The sequence below is a fragment of the Spermophilus citellus genome (assembly GCF_964194105.1).
Source record: "Spermophilus citellus genome assembly, chromosome: 4".
In the NCBI taxonomy this organism is placed as follows: Eukaryota; Metazoa; Chordata; class Mammalia; order Rodentia; family Sciuridae; genus Spermophilus; species Spermophilus citellus.
In genome coordinates, this window is record NC_138185.1 from 105,073,761 (window position 1) to 105,090,009 (window position 16,249).

Genomic DNA, 16,249 nt, shown 5'->3' on the forward strand with positions numbered 1-16,249 from the left:
GTCATTAAAAGTAATGCCTCCAGCCTTTGTTTGTGTTGCTCAAAATTACTTGGATTCTGTGTGGTCTTTTGTGGTTCTATTTGAATTTTAGAATTGTTTTCTCTATTTGTAAAAAAGTAAAAAAGCCACTGTGATTCTAACAGTGATTGTACTTAGGGTAGTAGGGACACTGTAGTTCTTCCAGTTCACAAACATCAGATGTCTTTCCATTTACTTGTGTCTTCTATATTTTCTTTCATCAATGTTTTACAATTTTGATTTACCAATCTTTCATCTTATTTCATTACCAAGTATTCTGTTTGTTCTGTTGCTAATGAAAATACTGGATTCTTTCAATAATTTTCCTTATAGATAGCTGATTGTAAATGTATAAACACCCCACTGATTTTTGCATGTTGCTTCTATAACTTAAAACTTTACCAAAACTATATTCTTGCCTTTTACCAAGTATTTCATCGAAATTTTTCATTTTTTCCCATTCAATCATGATATTAGCTATGGATTTTTCATGTATGAATGTCTTCGTCTGTTTTGTGCCTCCATAACAGAACACCAGAAACAAGATGATTTATAAAGAAAATGAACTTATTTTTCACAGTGACACATAAATGTTCATAATAGTCCTTATCATTTTTTAAAAATTTTTGTCATACATGGTTACATCCATTCCAATTTCGAATATCTTATTTCTTCATAAATATAGTGAAGATCTTCTTGATTTTTTCTCCAAAAAAAAGCCACTCAAGGAAGTAAGATGACAGATTAGAGGAAGGATACACTTCCTAGCAGTTTCTTAGTACCAGACTTACAAACCCAACAGACTCTTTCTCGTCAAGTGCGTAGCTAAGAGGATTCAGTTAAACTTAAAACTAGACAGTAAAAGAAACCACAGAGACACACAAAGTTAGAAACTTCAAACAGAATGTAATAAATAATACATTAGAGATGCGCCAACTTAGCTAGTGGCAGCAGCAGCAGCCACTGAGGGGCATAGGCAGAGATAGCTTGGTGGTTAACCAAAAAAAAAAACACAAAAATTTGGCTTGGGAGAAACTATGGATTACAGAGGGAAGCTGATTTTAATAAATACAGAGTCAGTGAGGAGTGGGGTTCAGCAAAAACCAACGAAAAAATTTTTCAGGCACCTGGGGCAATAGTTCTGAGGAAACCAAGACTGCTGACCCGGAAAATTACTATGGCCCAGGAACTATCTATAAATGCTGCACAGCAGCAAGCAGAGACATAAGACCAGGAATTCACAAAAGAAGAAGCCAGCAGTCACATTTTATGACGTCTTGAGTAAACTTCAACCAGAGTGACTGAAATAGGCAGAAAGGAAATTATACCTGGCTCACAGAGACACCAGATACCAAGGGCGGGAAAGCTCCCTTTGTTGCTGGCACCCCACAAGAGTTATTAGGAAGACACCTAAAGTGGCCACACAGGAGCATCCATACTACATTGTGGATACCTGGTAGTTCATAACCATAGTGGTGAAGGTGAAAATTATGAAGGGTTGTTCCTTACATCCTAAAAGTGAATTTTACTGGAGGCCCCAGAGATGCAGACATCCAGACATCCAGCTGAGACCTGAATATTCCCAGCAATACAGGGGATGGATTAAATCCCAAATATCCAAGAGACAAGTTCCAAAGGTCAACCAAGACAAAATTTCAACTACTGGAACTTTCAATTTAGAACTCTATATCACCTCCACTAAAGGACTACACAATTTGACATCACTCCCCAGTCTATCCCATTCCATACTGGGAAACTGGAAGCTGAGAGCTACTACACCCAGTGGGCAGCTAAGTGAGAAACACAAAAACACTGAACTTAACAACCCCTAGACTTTGATCCAAATGTTATAGAGCCAAAACTAAATATTAAAGAATGAAAATCCATCCCTGCCAACAGTTTTGACCACCACAGTAAAATCAAGCCACTTTTTTCTCATAAGGTGTCAATGAAGACTGGTATAACCACTCTGGAAAGCAGTAGCAAAAACCTTGGAATGGAGCCATCATATGACCCTGCTGTCAACACTCCTCAATGTTTATCAAAAAGAACTCAAATCACCATACTACAGCAATACAGCCACCTCAATGTTTAAAGCAGCACAATTCACAATACCAAATTATGAAATCAGCCCAGATGCCCATCAATAGATGAATGGATTAAGAAAATGTCATATAGGGCTGAGGAATGTGGCTCAAGAGGTAGTGCGCTCGCCTGGCATGCGTGAGGTGCCGGGTTTGATCCTCAGCATCACATACAAAAAAAAAAAAAAAAGATGTTGTGCCCACCGAAAACTAAAAAATAAATATTAAAAAAAAATTCTCTCTCTCTCAAAAAAAAAAAGAAAAAGAAAATGTGGTATATATACACATGGAGCTTAATTCCGCCATAAAGAAGAATGAAATAATGGCATTTGCTGGTAAATGGATGAAAATGGAAAACATCATACTAAGTAAAATAAGTCGGTCTCAGAAAATCATGGGTGAATGCTTTCTCTCATATGTGGAAGCTAGAGCAAAATAAGGGAAAGAAGGAGGAGCTGATCAAATATCATAAAGATATACATAATATCAGCAGAGTAGAAGAAGGAGATTGAAAGGAGAGAGGGGAATAAGAAAGGGAGTGAATGAGCAAAAACACATTATGTGCATATATAAATATAACATGGGGTTTATCACCTTTATATATAAGTAGAAATTAAAATAAATAAGTGAAAGGAAGATCAATAGAGTAGAGGAAAGAGAACAGGAGAAGAGAGGAGAAGAGGGGAAAGGGGGAAAACAGGGACTGAATCAAATCCATGCATGTATGATTTTCTCAAAATGAACCTAACTACTATGTATAAATATAATGCTCCAATGAGCATTACAAATGAACCCTTTACTCTTTTCAAACTTGCTATATTATCTTTAAATAAACGACTCAGTTTCGTTTATTTTTTGTACATTTCATTTCCTCCACTTTATTTTTCCAACCATTTACTAATTTTGTGTATAGTTTCCTCTTCTTTTTCTAGATTCTCTAGTTGGAAAATGAGGTTGCTTTTTTGAGACTTAGCTATTTTTTAAATGTAGACATTCATCTTCATAAATGTTCCTCTTAATACTTACTTTTACAACATCTCACAAATTTCAGTATTGGTTTTTTCATATGCTCCAAAGTATTACTTAAGTTCTCTATTGATTTTCTCTTTTACTAGTTGTTCAACAGTGTAGTGTTTAGCTTCCATGTTTTTGTTAATTTTCATGTTTTCTTTTTGTCAATGATTTCTAGGCTGATTCCATGTGGTCTGTGAACATACTTGGTATGATCTTCTTAAACCGCTCAAGACTTGTTTTGTGACAAAACGTGTGATCGATCCTGGAGAATGTTCCATGTGCACTTGAAAAGAATAAGTACTCTGCTACTTTTGGGTGGAAAACTCTGTATATGTCTATTCAGTGTAAGTGTAACTAAACTGGCTATTTCCGTATTGATTTTTCAACTGAATATTCCATTGTTGAAATTGGGGCTTGAAGTCATTTACTGTTACTGTACTGCTATTAATTCCTCATTTCAGATCTGTTAATATTTATTTTATATATTTATATACTTTGATGTTGGGTGCAAATATAGTTTTATGTCTTGAATTAACTCTTTTATCATTTATTCAATGACTTTTCTCTCTAGTGACACTTTTTGACTTAAAGTCTATGTTGTCTAACAAAAGTTTGGCCACTAATTTTTGGTTAAAATTTGAATGTAATATCTTTGTTCTGTCCCTTCACATCCAGTGTATGTGTGTTTTTAAATCTAGAATGAGTCTCATATAGACAGCATATGACTGGGTCTTATTTTTTTTTTATTCAGGCACTCTATGCTTTTTAGGGGATGTGGGTGGGGGCAAAAAGGATACTGGGAATTTACCTAGGGACAATTTACCACTGAGCTACATCCCCAGTCCTTTTTATTTTTTATTTGGAGCCAGGGTCTCATTAAATTGCTTAGGGCCACACTAAATTGCTGAGGCTGGCCTTGAACTTGCAATCCACCTCAGTCTCAGTCTCCAGAGCCACTAAGATTACAGGCATGTACCACCACACCCAGCCACTACTATGCTTCTTTGTTGTGCTGATTGTTACTGGGAATTAAACCCAGAGAAACTACTGAGTCATGTGCCAAATCTTGTTTATTTTTTGTTTGAAGACAAGATCTCCTAAGTTGCACAGGCTGGTCTCCAACCTGCAAACAAGCTTTTGCCTCCTGTGCTGCTGGCACTATAGGCACATATCACTGTGCCGGGCGTTCTGATAGGATAATTTAATACATTTACATTTGAAGTTATGTATTAATTGGTACAAACTCATATTGCCATTGTGTGACACTTTTTCTGTTTGGCAGTTCTATTGTCTTTCTCCACTGCAGTCTTATTTTACTGTTTTTGCTCTCGTAATGGTTCGTTTTTCTTTACCTTTAATGTCTTTGATGGGCTATGACTATCAAAGCAAAACCTAAGTTCAACTGCAAACAAAAACTATACTTTTACCTAAAAACACACTTTGTGTCTTACAGTCGGAGTTAACCACTTTTTACTTGTAAATCCACTACCAAATTTTTGTCATTTAGGTTATTCTTGATACTTTTGTCCTTTAATTTTCAAACTGGAGTTACTATTCGTGCACCATTTTAGTGTTAAGTTCTGTATTTCACAATATATTTACCCCAAATATTAAAATTTATTCTTTTTTTAAAATATTTTTTTAGTTGTTATTTACTTATATGTGGTGCTGAAAAATGAACCCAGTGCCTCACATATGCCAGGCAAGTGCACTACCACTGATACACAGCCACAGCCCCTTTTACATGTTTTCACATTGCTGTTTATCATGTTTTCAATTTCATTTTAAGAATTCTGTTAAGCATTTCTCCTAAGGCATATCTAGTGGTGATAAACTCCTTCAGAGTTTAATGTCTGGAAGACTTAATCTTCCCCAAATTTTAAAGGTTAGCTTTACAGGGCATAGTAATTATAGTTGGCAGCTTCTTTCAGCATTTTGAATATGTTGTCTCATGGCCTCCAGGTCTGTAAGGTTTCTGTTGAAAAATTCAGTTACTGTTTTGGTGAGGGGGTTCTCTTGTGTGTGACAAGGTGCTTCTCTTACTTGTTTCAAAATTCTTTGAGTTTTCATAGTTTAGTTATAATTAATGAGTCTGGGTGTAGATTGGAGGGGGGGTAATAGAAAAGTTGCCAAGGATAGCCTCAAACTTGCGATGCTTCTGCTTTACTTTCCTGCATAACTGAGATTACAGGCATATGTCACTGCACCCAGCTGGTGTAGACTTATCTTTAACCTGTCTGGTGTTCTATGGACATCTAGAAATTTTTAGTTATTTCTTTTAAAAAGCTTTTTGTCCCTTTCTCTCCTTCGTAATTTTATGATGCATATATGGTTTGATAATGGTTTCACATAATTTCAATAACTTTTCTTCATTTTTTTGTTCCCTCCTCTTACTTATGTTTCAAATGATCTCTTTGGATTCTGATTTTTTTCTTGTGCTTCATCAAGTCTGCTATTGAAGCTCTCTATTGCATTTCTTAATCCAGTCACTGAATTTTTGAGATATAGAATTTCTTTTTTTATGCCTTCTTTCTTGAACTTCTTCTGTTCTTGTATTGTTTCCCTAATTTTTATAATTATCTGTGTTCTCTTGTAGTTTGCCAAATTACCACAGAATGATTATTTGGAATTCTTTATCAGGAAATTTGTGGATCTGCATGTATTTAAAGTCAGTTACGGGAAATTTATTGTGTTCTTTTGATAGTTTTCCTAATTTTGATTTCATGTCCTTTATATCCCTGCCTTGCTTCCTGTGCATCTGAAGCAGCAGTCTTGTGTAGACTTTATGGACCAGCTTTGGTAAGAAAAGACCATAAGCTGGGGTAGGGGGTTATGGGGCCACTGACAACAGTAAGAAGGCAAACAGGGGAGTGTTTGCTGCACCAGGCCTAGTGGTGCATGGAACACCATGCACAGAGGTGTACAGCACCTCTTGAGTCCAGAACTGTGTGCTGGTATGGCAGTTCAAATGCTGGTATTAAAGACGTCAGTAACTGTTGTGTTCCCCAGTTGCAAAAACTGCCAGGTACTTGCAGTACCTCAAAGGCTACTGAGATTCTCGGTAACAGTTTTCTGTTAAGCCGTGAACACATCTGAGTAGTTGAAGGTTGGGGCAGGTGGTGGTAGGGGCCTGGGCAGAGCTACCAACATGCACAGCTCCAGTGTTTGCCTGCATGCACACATACAGCAGGATGGACCATTTGCATGCCACCTATACCACCAGCAGCACATGTATACATAGTTACAATAACTAGGGGCAAGGGTGGCAGCTTGCTCCCCTGTGACAGAGGCTGGTCATGGGCACATTCATAATATTAAAAATTAAAGCCAACAGCAAGTACAGAGCTGGCCACAAACAGCCATACATTAAAAAAAAAAAAAAACTAATAACCTTAACCTCAAAACTGTCCTACAACATGATTATACACTTTGGACCAGACTACACAAGGATACCTTGCAATGAAAATGGCAAGAGACAAAGTTTAGCTTCACAAATCCATGCCAACCCTTCAAAATATCAATTTATGAGATAGTTTAGAAAAGAAAAATTCAGTGTAGGAAAAATACATTCTTTAAAAAAAAAAAAGATAACCTTATGGAATTCAGAGAGAAATGCCTTTATATCCTAGAGAATATAATTATTTTTATGGTTTGTTTAGCTCCTCTGAGATCAAAAAATAGTCTATTTGAAAATATGCCCACCAACTTAAGACTATCACACTTTCCTAAAAATAAAAACTTACCCTTTCTAATAATTTCTGAAGCTTTAATGTTTTTTCTTCACGCAACTTCTCCCTTAGCTGCTGTGCTTTCATTTGTTTCTCTTCATGTTTCTTCTTAGATTCTGCAATTGTTCTATTAATGTAAACAAAAGAACAAGAGACACAAATGTTTACATGATGAGGCCAAAAATAGTGTTCTTTAGACTTCAAAGGTCTTAAAGTATACAAAACTCAATTTGGACTAGCATTTCAGGAAACTATTATCACTTTTCAATGGATCTGGAACTGTCCTAAAGTAATGTGCCCAAAAAGGTCATAAGCAACTCTATTTAATAGTTAAGAGCAGCTGGTTTCCCTTCTGTGAAACATTTCAAATTAATTTTCAAAGGCCAGACCTTTTACGAGATGGTGAGGAAAGTTTTTCATGCATGTGAATTCCATGCCCTGGAGGTCTAGCAGGTTCCTCTTCTACAATATCCCCCCAGGATGTATTTTGGCGCCAAGACTCACGAGCTGTTCAGAAAAAAGCAAACCACTGTTACCCTTTAACCACATGGTTCTCTAAAACCAATATTTTAAAACAAAGTTTTAAAAGTCTATAGCATTCCTACCTCAAATTATTTATTTTACACAGAAACCGCACATAATAAAATAACTTATTATATCCCATTGTACCTACACATCAAATATACACAGAGACAAACGCACACACAGATAATACCTTCATAATCTGCAAGAACATCATTCCAATCCATAGACATACCACAGAAAGATACACTCCCACTGCCCATGCTGGCCTAAAATGCAAGGAAAGAAAAACAAATTTTCAAACACAATTTATATAAACATATACGTGAAATTTTTCTACCGTTTCTTAATATATTTCACTGAAGTAAGACTTTGAAATCACGAAAATGGTACATACTTTGTATAGTCACAATAATTACCAAATTAAAATATCATAGACTATACATTTTAACAAGTTACTAATCATTAATAAAGACAAAAGGAACATACTGACATTATACTATTACAAAATCAACACTGACATAACATACAAAGCACACATTAGCAGAGCATAAGAGTCTTTGTTGGGCATTAAACAGCACAAAAATATGTGAAATATAAAACTGATGGTTACTTTTATTCTTTAACAAATTCACTTCTTTAACCTGAGCACTGAGTAACAGCACTGCAGTGCATCATTTGCTACTTGTTTGAAGAATACAACATGTAAAAACCTTAGATTCTTCGTCAGTATAAATGACTATTTGGGTAAGGTTGAGATTTTACTTTCTTTAAGACTCAAAGTCTTGATTTGTAAAATGAGAATAACAACTTTTAACGTGGAAGTTGTATCCCCATAAGAAAATATTTAGCAACGGTCAAGTAGGGCTGTATTAACTCAAAGCCTTTCTGGTCCTAAGAATTTTACTTCTGTATATAATTCAAAAATTATGTTAAAAATTATAAAAGCTCACAGAAAAATCACTGTCATTGTCTGTTTCAATGTTAATATCATTGTTTTCTTCAGCTTCAATTTCTCTAGTTAACTGTTCTTCTTCAGCAATAGCACTAGCAATGGCTTCTTCATTGGCCTTTTCTAGACGATCTGCTAGCTCTTCTTTTTTTGCAAGGACTTCTGCCATGGACTATAAAGTTAAAAATAAACGTGAGAATCACTGGACTGAAAAGTTAAATAATCACATCTTTCTTAATCTTATAATCATGAAATCAATAGTACACACTGAATAATAAAAATGGATCTACAATCATAAATCTTGATCCAATACAGGCTCAACCACTTGCTAGCTGTGTAATTCAGAAGTTTCTTAAAATGAAGAGCACATTTATTATTCCATAAAATGGAACAATAATCCATGACTTACCTTCTTTATCAGACAGCTGTGTATGAGAAACTGTAAAGTTATATAAATAACAGGCATTATTAATGACAAAGTATGAATTTCATTTCAATGTCAAAATTCAAAACAGTTACAGATTAAATATCAAATAGTCTTCTAAATGGAAACATTGAATGAATAAATGCTATACTATTGATGATATACTATGAACACATATATACCTAATGTGAAAATACATTAGAAGACGGTAGTCCCTATAAGGTCCTCTTTCACCCAGAAGGAATTCTGTTTTTATTCATGCTTTTAAAAGAATTGTACTCTTACTTTAAAAAAATGCATTAGAATAATTACAAATAATATGATTCAATGATCAAGTAATAACAATGAGAAGCTTAAGATATATATTGTAGACCCTACAGCAAATACTGAAATAACAAAGCCAAGAGTTATGTTAATAAGCCAGTAAAGAATATTAAAATGACATTCTAGAAAACAGAGAACAAAGACTATAGGTCAAATGAAAAACAATTCATAAGACTATAGATTTGAACAAACCATATCAATAATTCTATTACATGTAAATAGTCTAAATACCCCAATTAATGGGTACAGATTGTCAAAATGGATAAAGAGCAAGACCCAAAAATGTTTCCTATAAGAAGCCTAATTTAAACATTAAGATACAGATTACAGGTCTGGGTTGTAGCTCAGTGGTAGTGTACTTGCCTAGCATATATGAGGCACTGGGTTCCATTCTCAGCACCATATATAAATAAATTAAATAAACATCTGTTAACAACCAAAAAAAATTTTTTTAAATACACATGCAAGTAAAAAATCTAATTAATTAAAAGAACACCAAAGTATTATTGGGAAAAAAAAGAATACTTATGAATTAATATCACAGATTTCATAGCAAAAAGTATAACCAGGTATAAAAGATTATTTCATAGTAATAAATGGGTCAACTTCATGAGAAAGAAAAAATAGCCCTAAAAACTTAACAGAGCTAAAAACAAAATAGTCCTAAGAAATTACCAACTTAAAAATATATGGGACAAAAATGACAGAACTGCTAAAGTAAATAAACCAAATGACACTGTAAAATCATGTAACCACTTTGGAAAATAGTCTGATAAGTCCTCAAAAATTTAAGCATAAAGTTTATATGACCCAGCAATTCTCCTAGATACATATCCAAGAGAAATAAAAATGTATGTGCACTTAAAAACTTGTTTGCAAATATTTAAAATGCATTAGTCATTATAGCTAATAGCCAAATAAAAGAAACACCTAAATGTCCACCAACAGATAAACAGAATTTGGTGTTATCCATACAATAAGATACTATTTAAGGGCTGGGGTTGTGGCTCAGTGGCAGGGTGCTTGCCTAACATGTGTGAGGCCCTGGATTCCATTCTCAGCACCATGATAAAATAAAGGTCCATTGACCACTAAAAAAATATTGTTTAAAAAACGATACTATTTAATTATAAAAAAGAATAAATTACTAAGGCTAGAACATGGTTGAACCTTTAAAACATGGTAAATGATCTTTCACAAAGACCCATAAACTGAATTTCATTTCTACAAAATATTCAAAACAGACAAGATATATAGAAAACAGATTAGCAGTAGTGTAGGGTTGGGAGGGTGGGGGTGGGAATGACAGGTAGTAAACAATTTCTTTTTGAAGTGATACAAATTCTCTACAACTAATTATAGGGATGGGTGCACAACTCTACGAAGATACTAAAAAACATGTAATTATAAGCTTTAAATTGATGAACTATATGTTAGGTCAATTTGTTGAACCATTATGTTGGGTCAACTGTAACTCAATAAATTTGCTTTAAAAATACGGAGCCGGGGGTTGGGGCTGGGGCTCAGCGGTAGAGTGCTCGCCTAGCATATGCAAAGCCCTGGGTTCAATCCTCAGTACCACATAAAAAATAATGAATAAATAAAATAAAGGTGGCATGTCCAACTACAACTAAAAAAATATTTTAAAAAAATACAGATCTAGAATTACAGAGTTTTCAAAATCCTTCTCTAAACTGACAGAACAAGTAAACAGAAAATTAACAGTTTTATGAGAGACCTGAATAATACTATCAATGAAAAGTGACCTAGGTATATTCCCAAGAGAAATGCAAACATTTAAAACAAGGATGTATTCACAAATATTCATATCATTTTAAAGTTGTAGTAAAAAAAAGCTACAAGCAACTCAAATGGCTCTTGGTTGGGGGAATTAAATGAATGAACAAGCATATTCTGTTACATGTATACAACACAATACTACTAAAGGTGATGAAAAGCATGAACTATTAATGAACAATACATGGATGAACCTCAAAATGATTATGCTGAGTAAAATAAGCCAATCAAGATTATGAGATTTCATTTATACAAAATTATGAAACTTCTTTGATGTATTCTGGATCATCCACAGAGTCAACTATCTTAATACTAAAATGAGCAATAGGAAGAGATGGGCAGAAATAGGAAATCTTTCAACATAAACCTAAATATAACCAATTCATTTTTAAAGATTCTGCAATAGAGATGGTAAATAAATTTTTATCTTAAAGACCAGCTGTTTAAATTATTCTGTAAAGAAAAAAATTTTAAATAAGTCCCACAGGCAAAATATTTCATCTATCAGAATGCCAGATATTACACAGAAGACTTTGTCCTTATAAGATTACAGGATTAAGGATAGTTTCTCTATCCCTCCCCCCACCTTTTTTTTTTTTTTTTTTTTTTTTTTGGTTGTTGTTGTTACTGCTGCAGCAATGCTAAGGATCAAACGCAGAACAAGCAAGGGACATGAATGCTAGGTTTAGTTTCTCAACCTTGGGCTACAATGCATTGGTTAACTAACATATAAAATAAATTATTTTGAACAAGTTTTTTTACTCTCTTAGTCTCCTTTTCTTCCTGTATAAATCAAGAATCCTAACTACATCAAAAGAGTAATATAAAAAATGTTAAAAATAAATAATATATATAAAATGCTTTGTAAAATACAAAGTAATAAACAATACAAGTTATTATTATTGGGGTTTAGGCCTTTAAAGTATATTTACTCAGAATTCTGATAAGTTGTTCTTACCAAGTGAGCAGCACTCACATTTGAAATATCTGAAGGATCCATTTCACTTTCTATCCTTGCTTCCTCTGCTGGAAATTTATCTTCATTTGTTTGCAAAGGAGGTGTGACAACTTGCTGAGATTCTAAAACATTCTCTGTATCAATGTGTACAGCAGGTATTTCAGAAGTTTGCACAGAACTGTCCTGAGTACTGCCAGAATTCTTGACATCCAATGTACTCACTGTGAACTAACAAAACATATTAACAGAATAAATTAGAGACAATAAAAACATTCACCAACTGTGTGAGTCTAGAAGAGCTGGTTCTACTTAATCAAGTATAAAATAACTTACCTAGATGACAGACAACTCATTTATCTTTTTTTTGGTACACTTCAAGGGCAACAAAAGGAAAAACCATTAAGCAGCACAAATTTTATTTACATGCCTACTATACATTGAGTATTGTGCAGAAAGTAAGCAATAAAATTTGCAATTATATTCTCTAAAAGTAGGCAATTCTTGATAAGTATTTCAAATCCCTCACAAAGAAATCTAGTTACAAGTATAACACTTTGAATATGTAACTCATCCAACTAAAGGCATTTACAAGAACTTTCCTGGAGGTGGTTTGATACCACCTCCAGGGTATTCAGTATTTTTAAAATATCCTGAAACCATTTCTTATCAAAATATATTTTGAGGCATTTAACTAAAAAATTATAAAACTTGACCCGTTCAGATAATACTAACATGACCTCAAAGTACCTTTTTTGAAGACCCATAGGGTACATGGTTAAGAATTCTCAGATTGAAAAGAAAAAAGCATGAACAAAAACATGAAGTATCTTATCATGTGATTTGTATACTTCAGATTTAGACATCCTCCCAATTTCCCTTTCCTTGAATAGTTAATACATAACAAACAGTAATATGAAAATAATATTAAAAATAGTAACTCTGAATTAAGTCAAACACAAAGGCATTTTTTAAAATCTTTCTAATTCAGTAAACATAACCAAGCATTTATTTTCATTTCCTAACAAAGAATACTATTTTGTTTTCTGATTATACTCCAAGTCAAAGAACTAAAATTTAAAATTGTGAATTTAAAACTCACATCACTTCTTAAATAAACACTAGATAAACACTGCAGTGGCCATAAAACCTCCAGTTTTGATTAATTATTTATACAAATATTAAACTTACCCAAGTCTTATAAACTACTTTGGATATTCTACTATTGGTCAGAACTTAGTGTTCCAAAGTGTTGATTTTAGCATCAACATTATTTAAATTATATCACATTGTTTATATTGTTATCAACATTATTTTTATGTCGGTCACCATGGTTTATGATCTTCTTGGCAATATTTATATTAGCATTACTGATGTTTACAATATAGTCAACTGTTTATTAAAAACTCAATACATTTATGTAACAAAATCCAAGCTAAATTATTATAAAGTAATGTTGAAAAAGATATAGATATACTAATTCTATTTTTAGAATGACAGTGAAAAAAACAAATATTATCATCATTTGGCCACCATTAACAGTGAACTTTTATACTGAAACATTTTAGCAGAATAATTCTAAAGTTCTACATATGTTATTCCTGAAATCCCAATATCATGTAAGCTTATTCACTATATAAAAAAGAGTAACTTTTGTAACAAATTATATTTCTTAAATAAAGTACTGTATCAAAAATGCTAGATATTTCTTAGGTAAAATTAACCAGTGATTTCTTCAAGAAGTGTCTCCCCATTAAAGAGTTTCTTAAAGATACATCCAACAAATATGAACTGATTACTTAACCATGTATCCAGAATTCTGTTCCATGTAGTCAAAAATTAAGAAACTACATAAGATACTGTCCCCAAGGAGCCTACAATCTCACATGAGCATAAAACATACACAGATTAGAATTATAGCACATCAAATATAATGTAAGATTAAGAGCCATTATCATCATTTGATAAGAAGACCAGGAAGATGAAGAGCATTTCCAGTGACAAAAAAAAAAAAATTTCTGTTCCTAAGAGAACTTTAGATGGTAGATATTATTCTAAACTGAAAATATTACAACTATTTTGCACCTGATTAATTTAAACCACTTCATATATATATATATATATGCATATATTTTTATATATATTACATATTCATATTATATATAAATATATAGGAAATATATAGATATATTTATATATTCTTATATATTTATATATTCTTTATATATTCTTATATATTTATATATTCTTTATGTATTCTTATATATTTATATATTCTTTATATATTCTTATATATTTATATGTATCTTCATAAGAAGATATGAGAATTCATATAAGTAAAATAAACACTAGACTAATAGAACACATATTGAATCTATTAATTTTTAAATTATATCAAATATTAACATTTGTAGGAAGTTAAAGTAGAACAAGCTCAAGTGGTGGTGAAAACCCGTAATCCCAGCAGCTCCAGAGGCTGAGGCAGGAGTATATAGCAAATTCAAAGCCAGACCCAGCAATTTAGCAAGGCACTAAGCAACTCAGTGAGACCCTGTCTCTAAATAAAATATTTTAAAAGGGCTGGGGATGTAGCTCAGTGTTTAAGCACCCCGGGTTCAATCTCAAGTGCCAAAAAAGGTGGGGGGGGGGGGGGTAGAACAAGCTCAAAATCTCATTACCGGTTTTTAATAATATTCCAGAAGCAGGGAAACATTACCTTAACCAACTAGTGAAAGTTAACAACAAACCTGGGCAAATTGCCATCATGTGTCTCTCAATGTGATACTAATTACATTCTCTTTGTTACTGTCAGAAAGGAATAAGCCAAACTAATTTAGGAAAAACAATAAATAAAAGTATAAGAAACCCTGCACTTTACTCTTCCTAACTCTTAATGTGATCAGAAACAAGGGCTGGGGATGTGGTTCAGTGGTTAAGCACCCCTAGTTTAATCCCCAGTAGCAATTAAAAAAAAAAAAAGAAGAAACAAACAAACAAACAAGGGCTGAGGAACTATTCCCAATGAAAAATATTGAAGAAACAAAACCAAATATACTATGTTATTTTAGACTGGTCCTGAATGAGAAAAAATATATATTAAAAAGGAGTTATTGGCACAAGAAAATTTTTACATTAATTATAAATTAGATAACATTATATAAAAACATCAAAATTCCCTGAGTGTTATAATATGGTTATATAAAGAATTTCTTTATTCTTTGGAAATATATTCTATATGCAAAGCATGTACACATTCAATATATACAATATGTATGCAATACATGCTATACATTCAAACATGAATGTCTGTATTTTAATCTCAAATGTTTAGTATATAACATATATGTGGCATGTAATGAGAGCAAAGAAAAAAATGTATTAAATGTTAATTTGGAAATCTAAGCAAACAATTTCCTGGAGGAGAGTTCACTATTCTACACTTGAAACTTTTCTATAGTTCTCAAAATTTTCAACGTAAAATTTTAAAGATGAAATACAAACTTGAGATATTCCAGGACATAAAGATCATTTTCAAAAAGATAATGTAAAAAAGAAAAAGTCTTCAGAATATATTACCTGGGTTCTTTCAGCAAGGGGATGATCAGAAGAGTGCAATGAGTCTTTAGGCCGAGATTCTATAGTATTACAAGGTCCATCTCCAATAAATTCACCTTTCTGTACACTTTCCTCAGGTAAAAGACATACATTTTCCTTATCACTGTCATCCTTTGACCTTATCAGTTCTGTTATTAATGAAACCTTTGGCATCACTGCTGTTGATCGGGAACGAACAGGCCTTCCTCTCTGAACAGTTTCCCACCCTTCAGCATCTTTCCGTTCTATGCAATTAAGAGAAGAAAATAAATCATAATTTTGTTTTTCTACTTAACAAGATCAACATAAAAATTTTTAAATCATTACATATATTTAAAACTTTCATAATTCCATGTCGTACTGTACATATTATAAAGATTCAAATATATTTTACACTACATATTTACATACCCTTGCTACATACTCATTCACAAAAGTTAATGAATGGCTTGTGACTTTTCAAAATTTCTTTAGATGATAAAATATTTCAAAATCTACAAAAATAGAAATATTTTCCAATTTTATTTCTATTAAGTATAACTAATATGCAAAAAGACATTAAGTATTACACAAGATATATATCTTAATATATGTATAAACATAATTACTCTCTTTTACGAACAGCAAAACTAAGATTCAGATTAAGACTAAAGTAAGGCCATACAACTGTTAAGTAATAATAAGCATTTAAATGATGTAAATTCCAAGTACTTTATATATAATAATCTTTTAATCTTCACAAGTCATAACGTCAATACTATCATCCCATTTTAGCTATAAGGAAACCAAGACAAACAAAATAATTGGTCTAAGATCATATACCTAGTAAAGGTAAAG

General features: G+C 32.6%; 1 protein-coding gene across 10 annotated transcripts in view; it reads right to left on the bottom strand.

Moving 5' to 3' along the window:
• The window catches only part of SCAPER (S-phase cyclin A associated protein in the ER), a 488,938-nt gene that overhangs the window by 315,945 nt on the left and 156,744 nt on the right, over window positions 1-16,249 (bottom strand). For 9 of the 10 annotated variants that reach the window (XM_081291798.1, XM_081291789.1, XM_081291790.1 and 6 more), the window contains 6 exons: window positions 15,395-15,657; window positions 11,822-12,049; window positions 8,320-8,490; window positions 7,560-7,635; window positions 7,234-7,351; window positions 6,860-6,971 (listed from right to left, as the gene is read on the bottom strand). In XM_081291798.1, the coding sequence (XP_081147924.1) occupies window positions 6,860-6,971; window positions 7,234-7,351; window positions 7,560-7,635; window positions 8,320-8,490; window positions 11,822-12,049; window positions 15,395-15,657 (968 nt within the window). The remainder of the gene's footprint in view (window positions 1-6,859; window positions 6,972-7,233; window positions 7,352-7,559; window positions 7,636-8,319; window positions 8,491-11,821; window positions 12,050-15,394; window positions 15,658-16,249) is intronic. The other variant, XM_081291797.1, reaches the window with a different exon arrangement.